The sequence below is a fragment of the Nestor notabilis genome, unplaced genomic scaffold, assembly GCF_000696875.1.
Source record: "Nestor notabilis isolate BGI_N333 unplaced genomic scaffold, ASM69687v1 scaffold19206, whole genome shotgun sequence".
NCBI lineage: Eukaryota > Metazoa > Chordata > Aves > Psittaciformes > Psittacidae > Nestor > Nestor notabilis.
The window spans coordinates 18125-36561 of NW_009934451.1; the positions used below are offsets into that span (position 1 = coordinate 18125).

The 18437-nt window shown below is 42.3% G+C and overlaps 1 protein-coding gene across 1 annotated transcript; it reads right to left on the bottom strand.

The window, feature by feature from the left end:
* Positions 1-16563: 16563 nt before the first annotated feature.
* On the bottom strand, positions 16564-18416 carry LYRM9 (LYR motif containing 9). The gene is made up of 3 exons (XM_010017357.1): positions 18291-18416; positions 17487-17579; positions 16564-16581 (listed from the first exon to the last, which is right to left on the bottom strand). Exons 1-3 carry the CDS (start codon positions 18414-18416, stop codon positions 16564-16566), a joined length of 237 nt encoding a protein of 78 aa, XP_010015659.1.
* Between the last annotated feature and the right edge of the window lie 21 nt (positions 18417-18437).

Here is an 18437-nt window from a genome sequence, read left to right on the forward strand (position 1 = left end):
TGCTTTTGTGAGGGGCTTCTCCAGCCCTGCCAGGAGATGGTCTTCTCTCTCAAAGTTCCCTTCCTTTAATCTCCTGGGCTCTGTATCTCTCCTATGAGGCAAATGCATTTTATACTTCAGGACCATGTATGCAAAACAGCAGAGTGAGGCTACACACGGGTAGGAGACAGAAGGGGAATCCCAAAGTGTCCTGCATTTCCTTCAGAGCCGGAGGGCGTGTGGTGGCTGCTCTATTACAAAATATGTGTGATGGGAGGAGGGAGAGCAGCCACCGGTGCTCGGTGCTGGGAGCATCCCCTCCCTCCTGCTCAGCGTGCTTTATCTCTATGTGTGCTCCATGATAAGGACCCTGTATCACACTGAGGAGTCCTGACAGGCAGTGTTAATACAGGGGAAAAAAAGAAATCCTGAAAGCACTGTTGCACATTTCATCGCTGGATGGCTGTTCTCCCGCACATCAAACTCACGGCTGTAGAAAGAGAGTGAGCAACTTCAAGAGAAACTTCACAGAGCCACAGAGCTTTAGGATATGGGCCAGTAAAGTGTTTAAATGTTTCATGCATACGTTCTAATTGATTCTATTATAATCAATAATGATTATGACTAAGGACAGGTATTTTAAATTTAACATAACTATAGTATTTTTGATCAGCATCTTTCTCACTGAGTGTTTTCCTCTCCAGAACTCCCTGTTCTATCTGTTGCTGCCTGAGAGGTTTGTCCCTTTGTGCTTTTCCAACGTACTAGAAAAACTTGAAGGAAACTGCAACTCCTTGAAGTCTAAACTATTCAAACCACGCTGCATGTGTGAATACCAGAAGGACAGCTAGATGATGGAGATAGGGTTATGTAGCTGATTGTCAATTTTAGACAACACGTGGACACACATATTACAAAACCAGGTTTCCTCCCGCAGTGTGAAAGCCACAAGCAGCCCCGGAGCCAGGGCTGGCACAGAGTGCTACCAGGCAACTGTGGACTCCGGAGTGCTGCGGTGTGCCAGGACACCCCCAGGGATACCTGATATTGTTCATGGATATTATGTATGACTCCTTTAAGAAAGGTGTTTTCACGTTACAGGCAATTCTTAAGTCTGCTGACTTACAGAAAGTCAAAATCCTCACAATGACTAGAAAAAGGTTTACAGGCGCTGACCAAAGATCTATAGCAATAAGCCATAAGGCTGCAGGAGAAACAAGGAAATGCACATGAGAAGTTCATCTGTCATATTTTCAGTGGACAAGCTTGGGCAAGGCATCTTCGTCCTCCTGTGTCTAGTTTCTCTATTTAAAAATTAAGTGCTTGTATAAAGCCCTCCTAGAGGTAAAACCAAGTTATGGGTACACGTGTTCATGCATGAATACACCTGTATACATCCCACCCAGGGTTGCCAGAGATGAATCTCTTGAAAAATAGACGTGAGTTTTCTGTAGTTTGAGCATTCATCTGCTTGTATCAAGCCTGTGCTTCTCTGCATTCACTGCTCATGAGTGTTCACACTCTGATTTATTTTATTTTCACATGATGCCCTTCCTTGCCCTGGAATTATCACTTGACATCCCATGTTTAAAATACTCCAGACATCTAATCAGTGGGCAGAAATAATGTGTGAGCTGTTGTGACCCAATGCCATGCCACAGACTTTCACCTTGCTTCTGATGCACAACAGCTCTTCCCAAACCATACAGACAGCTGTAATTCCTTGAGTGTAGATACAACTCCATGTATCTCAAGGGTCAAACTGAAGGTGCTTGAACTGAAAGGGAAACTCAAGAGTTCAAAGAACAAAGTTACACTCTTCTTTGCATTTGCTGTTTTGTCAGGGATTAAAGATTCTATTTGCATCCTTCCCTTTCTTCCTAGATCCGACCTCTCATTTCTACAGAGCAGGAGGAATCTTAATGTCTACTACTTTAAAAAAGAACATATCTTGGTAGAATTTAAGTGAATTCTATTATGTCCAATGGTTTCTAAGCTTTTACTATTCAGTCTCTTTATTTCCCTGTGCCTGGAGACTGCTGAAATCAAGGAAAGGCTCTGTAGGGACTGGGTATGAAAAATCAGATTTGGAATGACCAGAGAAGAAACATCTTCTTTCCACATGGGAATTGTTTAAAGGATTGGCTGAGGTGCTGAGGTGCAGCCATTCAGAGAACAGCTTAATAATTCCAGTTTTTCAAACAGGACTTGCTTCTTACTCACCAAAATCAATAAGAAAACTCCCTCTGTATAAGAAGACCAAGAGAGCACAATTAATTTCTCAGGTGGAGCCAGAGATTAACTAAACACTGACTGTGCACTCCTTCTACAAATATTCTACACTGCTTGGAAAGTTCTTTTTTCAGAACCCCAGTCCCACACCTATTTCTCCTTATGCACAGCCGCTTCTGCCTCTGCCATATCAAAATGCAAGAACTAGCTGCTTTTCATGCATTACCTTTGATGAAAGAGGTGCCCTTCTGGAGCAGAATGTTTGACCTATTCGATGGCATTCTGACCATGCTGTCATTTTGAGTTAAATTGTTTTGCTTCTGAAAATGTGATGGTCTGTAGTCCCAACAACAAGCTTTCTGCCATCTCACTGAAATCAAGTCACGCTCTTTGTCTGACTGCAATATTCTGCTTCAGCTCAAGAAGTTATCTCCTTGAAAACAATTGAAAACCAAGCTCAGTTTGTAAGGTTGCTCCCCTGAAATCAGGACACCCTGAGCCTTCAAATAACTATTACACTGAGGCAAAGTTGACAATAACAGGGGCTGACTTTCCTGACTTGATGGAACCCTAAAGAGATGATGCTCAGTTGTCCCAAATCTCATAAATGACCAGTGATTTTTTCTACCTCCTTTTCCTAACCAGTCCAACTATTTTCTATGTGAGGAGTCTCCACGATGATCATTCAGAAACATCACATATGTCATCACAAATTCAAAATAGAACCTTGCAGGCACCTATAAGCACTCAGCAGCTTCAAAGATTTGTGAGATGCCCCATGCTCCTCAGGCGACAGGGATGAAGCACCCTGTTTGATTTACAAACTGATGCCTCTGCTCCTTGTGCATTTCCTTTTCCTGAGGAAACCTACTCTGCTTCTTGCTTTAGCCCATCTGATGAACTTCCCTGGCTGAAGAGGAAATTTGGTCCTTGAAGTACCAGTAACACAGAATCATTATAAAAGGACTGGGAAGGACCCCATAGAGCACTCGCTCCATCTCCCTGCCCCATCAGCAAGGTCAGGTGGAATAAAGGTGTTTTTGAGCTACCATAAAACAGTTACAACTCAGTAGGAATGGCAGGAGCTGCCCAGTAACACGAGATGAGACACCAAAGAGTACGAGCACCAGTCAAAATGGAGCCAGGTCACAAAAGACTATTTACAGCACAGAAATGAACTCATGCTTCTCAGTAAAGTGCTCACTACTTCTTTCACGTAGCCACTTTGTGGTACAAATGACTTCACTGATTTGGTCCATTAGGAACATTCATTCACTTTCTATTCCTTTTCTGGGCTGCAGCACTGCTTTCTCAGACTTCATTCACATTTTCCAGCTTGCTATCACTTAACTGCAGGACAGGCATCATTTCGCCAGCAACACTTCAGCATTACACCCTTCAAAAGTTATTTTAAGACAAGTTTTGTCTCTTTGTGCTGTCTCCAGTGCCTGGCACAATGGGGCACTGAGCCACAGGAAACCTCTCTGCACTTTTTCAAATCCAAGGTAAATAAATACATAAATGATGACACTGCAGAGGGTTTGTGTCAGGGTGGTGCCACACCTGGTGCCGTATCCACACCTCTCAGTTTGCTAGCGACCTTGCACTGCTCATCCAAAAATGTTATCTGCAAAAGAAGGTATTTTTAGTTTCCAAATTTCTACACTAAATACCAAACGTACCAGAAATAGTACTGCTCACTGTACTTTTAAGGATTTTCATATATATACCACTAACTGCAGCGTCTTCTTCACTGGCTTCTTCATTATTTTGAAATGTTCTTTATAAGAAGTGGGAATAACTTTCTACCAAAAGCAAAATAAGACTCAGGTCTAGGCACTTCAGAATATATGAATACAAGGGGATTCTTCTTTAGTTCCTGCAGATTTAAGGTATGAAATCAGCAGTCTAGGGTTGAAAGCAGCGTTTCATTTGCCATCTCCTGAGCTGAGCAGCGCAGGATCGCATGGCAAATGACGACTGCGCAGAGTGGAAAATTTCAGGAACCGAACATCTGAGGGTGAAAATGAAAGCTAAGGTCAGGCTTCGAGCGCTGTGCCAGTAAACCTGGCCCTTCCCGCGTGCGTGCTGCAAGCCAGGCTGAACTCAGAAATGCAGCAATCGCAGAATCCCCTCCTCAGCCACCCTCTTCAGAATTCCCATGGGTGCATATTACAAACATGGACGAGGAAGTGGAGTAGAGACGGAGCAATCAGACGACCAATAACCACATTTCTCTGTGCCTGGATGCACGTTGTCTCAGACAACGTTCTGACTCACTCCTGGGCTCCTCAGCCACAGCAGCAAAGGCTTGTTACCAGCAGACTAAAGCCAGAAGAATAGCACTTGGCACTTGACTGGGCATAAGCCCAGCACCCTGCGTGTGGCTGTCTGCTGGGCCGTGCGCCCTGCGCTCCCGGACAGAATGTCAGCACGTTTAATATAACCTGCTGAAGATGTCACTGTCTGGAGCGTAAGGAAAAGCTGGCATGTGGATAGGTAAAATGAACAGAGCACTGAGCTGTACTCCTGCGGTTCACAGCATTCTGCTTGTGACAGAAAGATGACCTGCAGATTGCCACGTGCACAGAGGTATCTTGCTTGAGAAATAGCAGTGAACTACAGAATTGCAAATGTGTTCCATACAGTAAAAGCATGGTCTGAGGAAGAAACTCCAGCTTAAGTAACAGGGCACTGGTTGATGTCAGTAGGAACAGTCCCTAACCACAGTGTGAAGGAACATACAGCCAATTGTCACATTATTTCTCATAGGAATGTGCTAGAAATATCATCACAACAATGTGTGTCCATAGAAACTGCTCCAAACTCTGTGAAGCTGAACAGAGAACACTGGAGTTCTGGAGGATCTACAAAATCCTTGAGTAGGGTTCTAAGTCTCTGTTATCCCAGAGAGTGGATCATGTTCTTCAGCTTAACAGGACTCGAAAACTTACCTGCAATTCACACCAAATAAATGTTTAAAGTGTGTCTGGGCAATGATGAAGACTCTTAATCCAATGTTCCATCACTGATTTCTGCAACGTGGGGTTTTTGTTTCATACCTTTTACATAACTTTCTCCTAAATGACTGATTTCACGTTAGACTCAGTGTAATTACAAAACATGGTCCATGTCTTGCATGAGATATGAACAGAGGCTCTTTCTTCAGAGCTTGATGATTTCTGAAGAAGGTTATCAGGTCTATTGGGAAGTCCACCAAAAACCCCAGAGCCTGAGCTTTGCACATACTGCAGCCTATTCCTGCCTTTTTCTCCTCACAGCACAATCGCTCCATTATCATTCCCTTGGTTACTGTAGACTCACTGTAGGTGTAGGCAACAACAATGTTCGCAGTGATTTCTGACTGTGCTGAGGTCCTCACGTCTGGAGCTCTGACTGACTGGAAAGCCTGCTTCCTCTGTTAAAACATCACTAATTCTCCTGTCAGCCTCTCCCAAGCCTTCTGATGAGTACAGCTGAAATTTGCCATGTCCTCATGTACTGGACCCAGAGTCTGTGTTTCTCATTCTGCTTGATGTCTCTCGCCCTGCTTGTCTCCACACTGGAGTGCCTTCCTAACCAGCACATTCATACCGTGTGCTGCTGTGTGCACTGTGAAAAGACATTGATCATCATTTCTGTGACTTGGACCCACAGAAATTGGTCTTAGGCACAAGGTCAGACATCGGCTGAATTTCATTCCCAAATCCAGTGTTGGCATTCAGTATAGTACTGCATCCCAGCCAGAAAGTTCTGGCTCTGAAGAACACGGACCTATTGCGATACCCAGAGAAGGCTGGATCATCATCCAGCTCTCTGTTTCCTCCTTGAGGGACAGCCATGAAGCTGAGTTTGAAAGGGACATAATCAGGAAAAACAAAAGCATACTCATAAATCATGCTGCCTTCTCAAAGTGCACCGCTTCCTTATCTGTGCCATTAAACCAAGGGCTTACTTCACAAAGCAATTCTGAGACATCTTCCTTCCATGAAAAGCCTGTGATGTTGTGGGCTGCAGAATGCTGACACGAACTCACAGGACATTACTAACTCATTATGAAAAGAGAGGGCACCTCCCTCCTGCTGAGCTCTCTGCAGGAGCAGCTCGTCTGCTCAACACTGGGAAAGAACCATTGGGCATCTGCTCCGAAAATGCCTTCACTAAACAGTCCACATCAAATAAAAAGAACCTATTCCAAGCCACCTGACCTGCAGATGTACCACGAGTTTCTGTCAACTCAGACTTCTACCCAAACCTCTGGAATTTTTCTCTCCCTAATTGACTTCTTATAGCCACCAGCAGGGAACTGCTCTCAAAACCTGCCCAGCATTTCTGTGTTGATACTGTCCCAGCTGCTTATCTGTTTGATAAGAAAATGGATTAAATTCACGGGTAGATGAAGAAGGAAACAGCCACAGGAACATTTCCCACATCTAGAAATGCTCAATCTCACTCATTACTGATCAGCCTTTTGTACCTGCCCTGGCTGGGCTTTGCACTATCACTAAACCCACAAATAAGCCTTCTCCACTGAAGCAATGGATCTGGAAATGGACCCCTGAGAGCAGCTCTGCACAGCCTCCTTTTCCAGCAGGCAACAACCCAGCCTCGCAGATTGCCTGTGCAATGCAGAGCACTCCTTTCTGTAGCCACAGGTCAACCTGGTTTGACAGACTTAAATTTATCAGAAGTGTTTTAAAAATTGCTTAGGTTTTGTGCCAGTCTTCCATGAACCATGATACAACCTCCATATAATGCCTGGCAGAGAAAGGCATTCACCACACAAGCATCTCAGATACATCAGCTGGACCCACCTGTCCTACCACCTTCTGGAATGGAAGATTTTCTCTGCTCCTCTGGGCCCAGATATACTTACCAATATTTACTACTCCTAAGAGACAGTGTGAAAAATCTGATATTTGGCTTTGGAGAAGGGGATGGGGGTGGTTTGTACGGCTTCTAAATAAAAATGTTCAGCCCATGTGGAATCTGTCCCTTTCTCCTAACCAGAATTAGTAGTGAAGCCTTCCTGCCTCCCACCCTCATACAAAGGCCATGGTTTTGGAATATGGTCACACATATTCTGACTGATTCTCCACTACTGAATAAAACAAATTCTTTCTCCTTGGGAACTGCCTAGCAAATAAAACCAAGATGTAGGTGAACTCGAGGCGGTTGCTGAAATGGTACGCTGAATAGTGCTGGGGTTTATGGAATATTCCTCCAACATAACTCTTGTAACTGAAATAAAATCACTAAAGAAACTTACATGATGCACAGGATTATAGGAGAGTGCAGGTTGGGAGTGGGAGTTTGAAGTGTCACTGGTTAAAAATAAACAATAGAGATGTGGAAGAATGTGTGTGGATATACAGCAAGGTCTGATTCTAGAAAGTAATGGGTGGCTTTATGAAGTGGGTAAAGTCACAGGGTTTAATCTCAATAAGCAGTCATAGTACAAACATCAAAGGACTGTTACACATTCATTAGCAGGTGCTATTATTACCCATATCGATTTTTGTCTCTGTTCCCAAGAAGATAAGATGCAAAATAATCACTTCACGCCGTGTAAATGCTTTGCCTAACTATTGCATAAGGGGGTACTTGGAGCATGGCCACCAAAGCAAAAGGAGCTCAGGTAGACTGGGCACTGCACTGGTAAGTGCCAGAAATAGTAAGATTTTTGGTTAAAAGCATGTTCTTGCCTCACTTTGTTTTCATGATGATTAGTTCTGGCTTAGTCACCTGAAATCAGACAGAAGGGAATATAAAGGGGAATTTGCTGTGACTCTACAGCAGTGTCTCTAAGGTTAAAGCAGCTCAAGAGAGCTCTCTGACCAGCACAAGCTGAACATCATTATGTTATTTCCTTCTCTCTTCTCATGTACCAGCTTCTAAGACTAAATAACAATCTGAGAATTCACAAAAATCCCACATCATTCATCGTCCTAGTAGGGCTTTTGGGGATCAGCACTTCCTGTATTTCCATGACGTGGAACACATCCAACAAAACATCTTGATCCTCATTTCCTTCCATGGTTTTGCTTTTGAAATCCCATTTCTTTTCAATGGAAGAGCAAAGCTGCATGTAAGACAAACAGATGACTGGCATCCTGAAATGACTTGCCAGTGACAAGAGAGAAATCCTTGCAGTTAACAGTGTCTTGATGTGGTAGAATGACCATATCAGGAGAGATGGTCATTCTCAAAGAGATGATGATATACCCACAGTCTGTGCCCACACAATGTCTCCTTGTTCTGGATAAGGAACTTAGAAATGATAGCTGATGGTAGGTTTTGTCACAAGTTCATGTGAGATCAGTTCCTACTCCATTAGATGATCATTTTGCAGAAACTACAGCACCCCATCCCTGAAGTAAAAGTGAATGTACTATGGAGAATGAGTGATCATTTCCATGAGAGAGGCACTCTGGGTCAGAGATGACACACACAGATATGAGATACACACAGTATAAACTAATGATCAGTGTACTAGTTTGTAGACTGCAGGTTTTAATACTGACAAAGTTGAAAACGAGGAAACGTGAATGTGGTTTTTCAGCACAGAAAACTGCAGCATGACTCTTAATGTATACGTTTCCAAAAGAGCATGAGCATGGGAAATGGAAGGGAAAAGAAAGCAAGTAATCAGTGCTCAAAGAAACTCAGAAGCCTGTTTATGCCTTCCCTTTATTTAGAGGCTGTAACGAGGAGCAGCGCCTGTGCTCCCTGTCTCCAGGCTGACTTGCTGAAGCACATCCTCAGCATCAGACCCTCCTCTTGAACTTTGCTCACCTGGACCAACCCAGACTGGGTTTTGTAAAAGCTGACAGATGAAACTGTTTCACTTTTAACTCTGGTAAACATTACTAAGTAGGGTATGTTTTTCTCAGCATTCAGGGGAGTGAAAAATGGTGTGAGACGGTGAAAGCTCACTGAAGTACACAGGAGTCTTTTTCCATTTGATTTCAGTGGCTTTGGCTCAGAACACATAAACAGCATGAAAAGCAAATGTCCTGATAAGCAATTATCTAGAATGTCTTTGCTCTAAAGACTCAGACAGGATTTGATAGAGCACAAGGACAGATTTGTGTCTCACAGCTTTTCTTTTAACAGACAGTCCCTATGAACTCCAGAGGTTCCTACAGTGTTACAGAGCTGTACAGAGTAAAGTTACATAATTATGATTTGTGATTTCTTTGAGACACTTTTACAATTGAAACCCCTTTCTATACAGTGAATAACCCCCCTGCACATCCCCATAGCACAATAAAGGCAGCTCATCACAGGTTCAGCATGGAACACAGTCTGTTGCTTCCAAAGCACCTTTGTTACATGAAAGAGTTTATGGTCCTGTTCCTCTCTCTACAGACAGGATTTCATCAAGTTACTCTTTACGCTACATACCACTCATTGTGCCCATGCTTTGTATTATTACATCAGCTATAAAACCTGCCCTTTTGCTTATGAATTAACTTTGAGGTTAATGAACAAGGTAGAGGGCAGGGATTGGTTCTTCATCTCTTAAGCTTCATAATACACACTGGCTACCTTCTCACTGCATTCAATCAATTAGAAATGACCAGAGCTGGTACAGTGCAGCTGTGAACTGCTGCAGGCTGTGTTAGGGCAGCTGGGAGAGCTCTACCTTCTTAAACTGTGCTTCTGAAACAATCGTGATCGTCACCATTTTAGCGGCTCCCTAATTCAAGAGCCATGCTAGCAGGGGAATAACCACCTTACTGCTACTTGCCACTGGAGTCCCAGCCAGTCAGAGACATGCTCTGTGCACTGAAATCATCAGGTATGATGGTGAACACAATACAAATGAGCATGTGAGAGAATCAGGTAGGTTAAGAGCCCTCACTGGTTCTTAGAGATACCCCAATATTGAGATCCATTATAAACTGTTGTTTACTCTTGCCTTGCTCATGACAACCCAACTGTTAATTGCAGTTACACGAGTGCATCACTGTGCAGACAATGAACTGGAGACCCCTCCATGTAATCCAACTGGACAAGACAGAATGTGAAAGAGCAGCCCAGAGAAGTGATCTTATTTTCCTGAGCTTATATAGCAACCCAGTGAAATATGTAAGTCTATCAGCAAGTATCATTTTTGATGTCTCCAAAGTTAAGCACCTGAAATGCAGTCTAAGAATTGCTTTTGAAAATCTTGGCCATAAAGCTGCAACCTGCTCTGGGAGGTGTTTCCAGCTAAAAGAGGACAAACTCTACAGAGCTCTTCAGGGATGGAAGTCTCCAAGACTCAGCAGGTGTCTGATTCTGTACTGTAAACTGTGGTTAAACACAGCATTTTGTGATGCCTAGAAGAGGAGGGAAAAGCAGAAAATAAAAGAGAAAGCAGCCCTTGCGGTTGCACAATGGTGGAAAACTAAACACTCTATTTTTAGGCATGAAAAATCAGTCCTCAGATTGGTGAGTATCAGGGAGGTGTCTCCAGCAAATACAGTCTCTGCCTGTGTCCACCATCATGATATAATATTTTCCAGACTATAATTTACTTGCTGTTTGTTTTGAAACAGTTTTCCTTGTTCCTTGTTTAGTACCATCTGAGGTACAGCTGACTTTCTGTAGATGAACTGACTGCTGAGAAAGCTAGAGTAAGACAGAAAATCCCAGTCCTGCCTGCTCATACCTAACACAGCCCATGAGTCACCTCATCAGCTGCAAGAACTTACTGCCAATTTTGTATCTTTTCACATCCATTCTGTAAGCATGGCAGGGAACAGTCATCAAAACACCAGCAATTTTAAACTTCAAGAAGATAGCAAAGACTGTGCAAAAAATAAGCTGTAACAGTAAAAGGCCAAAGTATGCTGGTTTTTAAACAGATGAAGCTGGACCCTGGCAGAAGAAAGCACACAGGTGATGAGGCAGTTCAATCTAATGCTGTGGAGCTGCAGCTGAAAGAAAATGTTTTATATGAGGCAGGGAAGCACCCAGACAAAGCTGAACAGAAGTTACTGATTCAAAAGAAAAAAATCAAGTTAATCCTTTCCAAATGTAGAATAAGAAGGCAGATTCTTCTGGGGGAAAGGTCCCCAGGTTGATAGTTAGAGAATACGGTAGTTCAGTTCTTCAGCCTCTCAGCTGAAGAAGTTCGGTTCCAGAACTGTCCTCTGCACAGTCTACACCTAAGTGTGCAGGATTAGAGGAGTAAGTGTGCAAGGTCAGGGACCTCTCGGATAAGGGATAACACTACCACTGGTCAGCTCTTTGCTGCAAGTGGCAGATGCCTCTGTCTGCTTCTAAACTTAAAAAAAAATATTTTAAATATCAAACAAAATTACGAGGAAAACCGAAAATACTCTTCAAAGCACAGGGTTTTTGAAAAGCTGATGTGCCTGCCCTGATTAATCACAAGCTGAAAGCAGTACTTGATGACTGGTGTACGTTTCAGTTAACACTATTTCATAAAACCTGGCTTGACAAAAGTATAAGATAAATTAATCACATAATACAAAAGTTCAAAGATGTGCCAGCTGGCTCATGCTCAAGAACAACCACAGCACCACACAGCACCCCTGAGCAGGCAGAAAGACTGCAGCAAAGCAATGGAGCAAGCGGGCAGCGCAGCATCAAGCCGTGCTCAGATGTTAGGGACTCGCTTTAGAACACAGCTCTTGACAAGGAGACTACTCACACATTTCAAATAAACATTTGCTATTTTGGCTGATGGGCACTACATTGTGGAGCATTAATCTAAAGACTTGTTCTTAACATTTAAGGTCAAGGGCTCTCACAATGAATGTTGTGATGCTGGATGTCTAAGACTCACAGCCGCTGTGCTGCCCCTTCTGTTTGCATCTTATCAGAGCTTTAATGAAGGCACAATTTGTAATGCCAAGTTAAAAGCTATTCACAAAAAAGAAACTGTTCCCTCTAAAGATCACAGTGAATATTATTTGTTCCTCAGAAATAGTGAGCATACTTGTTCTTTATAGTATCACAGTAAAGATCACTTCCTTATGACATTTGAAAATGAGCCAAGCGCCATGGAAGAGATGTTTTTGTTTAGCATCAAATTCTTCAGCTCACATGTCTCTGAACAAAAAGCAATGCCTGTGACATAACGAACCAAGTGCAAAAGAGTTTACAAAGTGCTACAGCTAAAGAAAGATTTAAAGAATATTCAGTTATTGCCAAATGGTGCTAAGCAAAACCTGGCTTGGGATGGAAGTATTCTATTCAATACCCACAGGGCTCAAATGGCTTTCAGTGGCAAGAGTGAATTGAAATCAGTAACACCTCTGACATAAGAATGCGATCAGAAATATGTGTCTTTAACCATGTTAAGTGCAGAAGGCAGTCCTGTGTTTTAGATAAAAGACAAATTTACAGCCTTTTCCATACCAAACCCTGATATGAACAAATCAAAAAATAAAAAAGGGAAGATTTTCACTACACACAAAGCTTCCGTATGAGGTGCCGAGGCTGGTTAAGAACAAAAGTAGACTCCTGAACATTTCCCTGTGGGCTTAAGAGCAAGATCCTATATTCCAACCAAAACACATTGACTATCCCACCGCCACTGTTCCAGTCTTTCTAGACACATTACTGCCATATTTATCATGTATAAATTATTTCCACACAATTTCAGCTTTATGTTCCCAGTGTTTTTATATATGTGAGATATATATATATATGTTTGTATATGTAATAAAATAATAGCACCAAATTTGGTTCTGTCCTTGGACTGAACATTGGAAAGTCTATAACCTGGAGCTAATGACTAAGAACCTTTTCCTCATTTTCCTCAGCTAAACTGTGATCTAAATAATCTGTTTCTCCATACTTCAAGAATTAAAAGCACGATCCCAACCTACTAAGCAGAAGTCTCCCAACTGTCTTTTCCTTTTCTAATGTTTCTCTTACACAGCAAGTCTTCTGTGAACCTCCCTCTAGCTTAACTGAGAGTTGCCTGTACACAACCTTTGGACACTTCATTCCACCCAACTCCTCTAAGTGCTGCGTAGTAATTAGAAGTTATTAACTCAAGGTCTAACAGTAACCAGCTGCAAAACTGCTGTTTCCAGAATGTAATTATTACATTTGTGTAAACACCATGAAAACCCTCGGTCTAATGCATGGCCAGGTGACCCTATGCCACACTGAAAGTGATGCTGGTAACTGAAAGCTTCCTGAAGGAGTGGGCCCAACAGAAAAACAAGCCTTTGACATGACCTTCTGATCTTAATCATTACTGTTTATTCTTATCAACAGTCCATTACTTACCAAAACTGGCATGATTCACAAGTACAGAAAGGGGTTCCTCATTTCAAGTACGAAGAAATGAAACCAACGAATAGGCTTGTCCATTTTTACTGACGTGATCCTTTGTTTCCTAATGAGCACTGTGAGCTTTTGTCTTTCAAACTCTGCAATAGTAATCACAGTATACAACACAGTCTCTTTTATTCCCTATTACTTAATTTGCCCCCAACATCTTTATTTTCAGAGATTCTGGATAAGGAAACACAGATGCACCAATTTATTTGGTGTTGATATTTTCTTTACAACTGCCAGAGAACCATGGAGGAGACTGACCAGCCAAGTGTCCTCCGTGAGCAGCAGGAAGAAAGTTACACCTGCAACTGTGCAAGTGCCTCCTGCAGTGGGCCCTGTGAGAGCCACTGGCAGCTAATCAGTAGCACAGTGGCACTGACACCAAATAGAGACTGGTGGGACATAAACAGTTCTTCAGCCTCAGCAAGGCTGCATGACTCAAAGGCGACCCTGGATACTACTGAAGAGAACTCAATTTACCATGTAAACTCTCAGGTCAAACAGACCAGTGAGTGGTAAATTAGGGCAACCAGGCTAATATAAGATCTTTGGTCTCAAATTATGCTGCTGAAGAACAGAATTTGTATGATGACTTGAAAACATAGAAGCCTCGGCTATACAGCTGAATGACTCTTCAGTACAGTCACTACACAAGAATAGCTGCCAGACACTGGGATTACTTTCACTATTAAAAGGAAGTAAATAGTGGTTTGCATCATGTCTCCCCTCCCCCAAGAAAATTACTCATAACAGAGTAAATCTTACCTTCACATTAGATTTCATTCTATCAAAAGAAAAGCAGATTATGTTTGTATGAAGAGAACCAAACAAAACCCCTCAGACACCTCATCCTACCCTACACCTGAATCACTGCTGTCACAATATTTAGTCAGGATGTCTCCTGCCTCAGCACCCAGCTAAGATTTGCACACTTTACCAGTTCCCAAAGTCTAAGATTCACAGATCCTGGTCCTACATATCAGTTACATCCATCATACCTTTGGTGTGGTGTTCCCATGCTCAGCTGGCACCTCAACCATTTGGGAGCTGCAGACATGCCACGGCTGCACCTTCCAGCTCCTTGGTGCTTTCCCTCTTGAACTATCCATAAATTAAATAACAGGCATGTAAGGATAAGTGCATGTGACCAAGTCATTCTATTCAGTAACTGAACAAAATACTATGTCTCACACTACAAGTCAGACAATTAAAGCAATAGAGGGGTGCTGAGCACACTACAATCGCAATTCAGTAAACTAGGATGGTTCCATACACTGTTAATCCTGCTGTGTCTGAGAGTTTTCACTGTTGCACTGATGTAAAGTTCAGTGCATCTCCATGCTACAGACCAAATATATATAATAGAATCAGAGTACAGCAAGGGTCATCCATGTGCTGTTCTTGATTAGAAGTAACACATTCAGGTATCTACTTTCAAATCTGCTTGAGTTTTCGTATTACAGTGTTCAGTTTTATACTGGATATTCCTTGTCAGCTGCCAAGGCTGAAGTTTTCTGTGCTCTGCATCAAATTATTTTAAAGGCTTAAACCAGAACGGTTGCACTTTCCAAAAACTGTATTTAAGTGGAAAGACAAGTGGCTTTCCTCACGTGAAGGAGAAAATCTTACACCTTACACATTGTGGAGAAACTCTATTACCTTCATGCTTTATCTGAAATTAACAGAGGGATGTCCCAGCATGATGTCAGATTATCTTCTGACAGACCTGTCAGGAAAGGATTTGAGGAAAAAGAAATGGGGTAGAGAGACAAGATGAGAGAGAAGTAAGGAATATACAGAACAGGAATAAAGCTGAGGGTGTTAAAGGTGATGTGAAAGATGTGGGAGTAGAGAGAGGAACAACAGTGGTGATGGCAGAGAGAAGAAAAACAGAGCAGAGGAACTCTTGAAGAGGGGATTAGGGTTAGCAGAGACAAAGGAATTTTCTGATGCAGTACTTTATAAATGGTCACTTATGCCCTCCATTTCTTTTATAGCGGTTGTCAAATCCTTGGTGCTTTGAGCGAGGATTCCCTTTTTGTTTCTTTCATGGCTGAATGAAAAACAAAAAAGAAATTCTAGAGCCTAAAAAAAGATGAGCTTTAGCACTCGAGCTCTGCTCGGCAGGTGGGGAAGCTCCGCAATTTGGAAACGGGGAGAAACAAAGCTGAGGGCTCGGATAGACATCGCAGCAGGCACTGCCACCTGGAGGCACAAGGTTCCAAGTGCAGCTAAAAGCAAAGACCATGTTTTAAAAGGGAACTCTTCCCCCTTTTTATATTACTGGTATTTCTTCTGAGTTTTCCCTGATGAAAATCTGCTAGGGCAGGGAAAAGATGGTATTTTTAAGAAGGACATGGACTCCCATTTTTAAAGGACATTTATTACATGTTGCAAAAAGTTGTGAAGGCCTTGGTACAACATTGCACATTGCAGTAATTAGACCATTCAGTGCACAAACCCCCTCTGAGTGGTGTCTGTTTTCATGCAAGTCTGGAGATCAGGGTGACAGGCACCTATCTTTAAATAAGAAAAGGCCACCACTAGTTCAACTGACAACCTACAGCAAAGAATGAAGATCTACCCATAGCATGGACAGGCAAGTGGGAAATACTGTGCTTCCGGTTTCAGATGGGCTTGAAATTAAGATCTTTCAGATGAGCTGCTGTAATTCATCGGATATGAAACCACACAGGGCACTATTTATTTCTTGTTAATGACTTGTACTCCATGACATTTTTATTCTCAGTAAGTTTTCCTGAGAGCTCTGTGTTACCTAAAGCACAGACAAGTTTGGACTTAAAGGTAAATTTGTGAATATACAAGGTAATACTTTGAACCTAGAGTGTGCCTCTTCATCTACAAACCCAAATAGCTTCAGAAATATTAATTTAGCTTCATGATATCCCAGTGAGACATAAATTACTATATTTGTATTATGCAAGAGAAAACTCCAGGCAACAACTATAATACAGTACTGGGCTTGACTGCAAGTCCTCTAAGGTTCTTTACCAATGACATTCTTGTCTTCATCATCCTCTTCTACTTCTGTTTTTTATACTAAAAAAAAGGGGAAAAAAAGAAGGAAACAATTATTTGTGGGAAAAGCAAATAACCAGAACCACAGTTCATCCTGACATGGATTTACAACCCTCTTCATGATCTACACAAAATGATCTCAGTTTCCTTTAAGCTGGATTGAAATTTTATAGGCTTTCCCTCTACACTATAACAATAATGGTGCTTGGCAGGCCCTGTGACCTGACCCTCCTCTCACAGCTCCACTTCCAGTTTCCAATGGAGCAGACCACAATCTCTGTAGCAGAATCAGAATAAGACTTTTCATAATCGTAGGGAAAATAAAATCAGATCCAGGCCCAGACAGTTATTTCCAAGGCTGTAACTGCTGGGATTTGGCTACTGCTATAATTTTATAATCTATGAGTAATCTGTGCTTGCTCCTATAACAATTCTCATTTGGATTTCGTGGACTGGCGGAGAAAAGGACTTAACAGTCATTTAGTAAATTAAATCACAGATATTTAGAGCAAGCTGAACTTTTGACTTGTTTCATTATACTCTGCGAAATCCATGTTAAGATATAGTGCTCCCAACCAGATTTGGACCCAAGGAAGTACAGGTGACTCCAGCTATCTAGTGGTAAACAGCCTCCACTCTTACCTAGGACACCAGTGTGAGTGGCATCTTTCAGTGCTGTGACAGCGAAGAGGCCTGTCTGCTGGGTGAAAACTGTGGCACAGGGAAACCAGCCAGCACAGTTTTGTCCCTGTGTTGTCTAACCCTGATCTGTACAGCCACAGGCAAATTCAAGAGATAAATAAATGGCTCTGGGAGTTGATAAAAACTGACTAAGAGAGGACTGACCCCTGTCAGGAAAGCACCTGATGCACAGCAACCACTGGGGCTTGCAAAACATCATCCTTTCCCTTTTCTGACGCTCTTACTTTATTCATGACCCAGTCAGCATCTTCAATGGCTCTCTTAATAATCTGCTGGATTCGCTCAGGATCGTCTTCATCGGCGTGAACCTTGAAACTCTGCAAAATTAACGTGTTCCACTGAGGAGCCAACGTAACACAACAATTGTCAAAACAAAGATCACTTTTAAATCTCAAAGATAATATTTGAAGCAAACAGTTATCTGAAAAGATACAAATACACATTGTAGGACCTGGCTGTGCTATTTCCGTAATAAGCCTGGTCCAGTGTAATTTCATATTAAGTATTTTACTCCTTTCATACATCATCAGCAAGAAAAACCACAGCAAACTTTAATTTAGAACAACAGTTGAAATTGTCTGGTACGTTAAAACTAGAAACACACAGGATGACAGGTATGACTAAAGGCATGAAGTTACTTCCATATAACCAATTAGATGAGATCAACCCAGCTGGGGTGGTTGGGGGAGGGTGATATAGGTATTAAAATGACCAACAAGGAACCAGTAAGTTTCACCATACAAGATGTTCTTAAGTGAGTAAGGAATGATTGTGCAGTCTATTGACTAACAAGGATTAGAGATAAGAACCAAGGAAAACAGAAGGTTTCAGATTCAAAGCAAACAAGAAGAAATGCTCCTTCTTGTACTCCCAGTATAATCAACCAAATCCTCTCGTGTCTCAGGCTTGGAGAAGAATCATTTGTTAAGTGCCAGGAGTTACAAAAGTTGGTTCAACCTGTAGGAGGAGAAAACCAGAACAGCCCCCAGGGCTCACTTCCACCAACAGAAAAGCAGTCTGGTTCTCACCTGCCTGACTGCGTGTCTGTAATGCTGCCGAATGCTCTCTTCAGGAAGCTGCTGACAGCATCGGAGCAGGTAACGATACAACTGCCGAGAGCTCTGAACTAGTTCAGCCTTTGGCAGTGGGGCCATCCTCAAGCCTTGTAGCTGAAA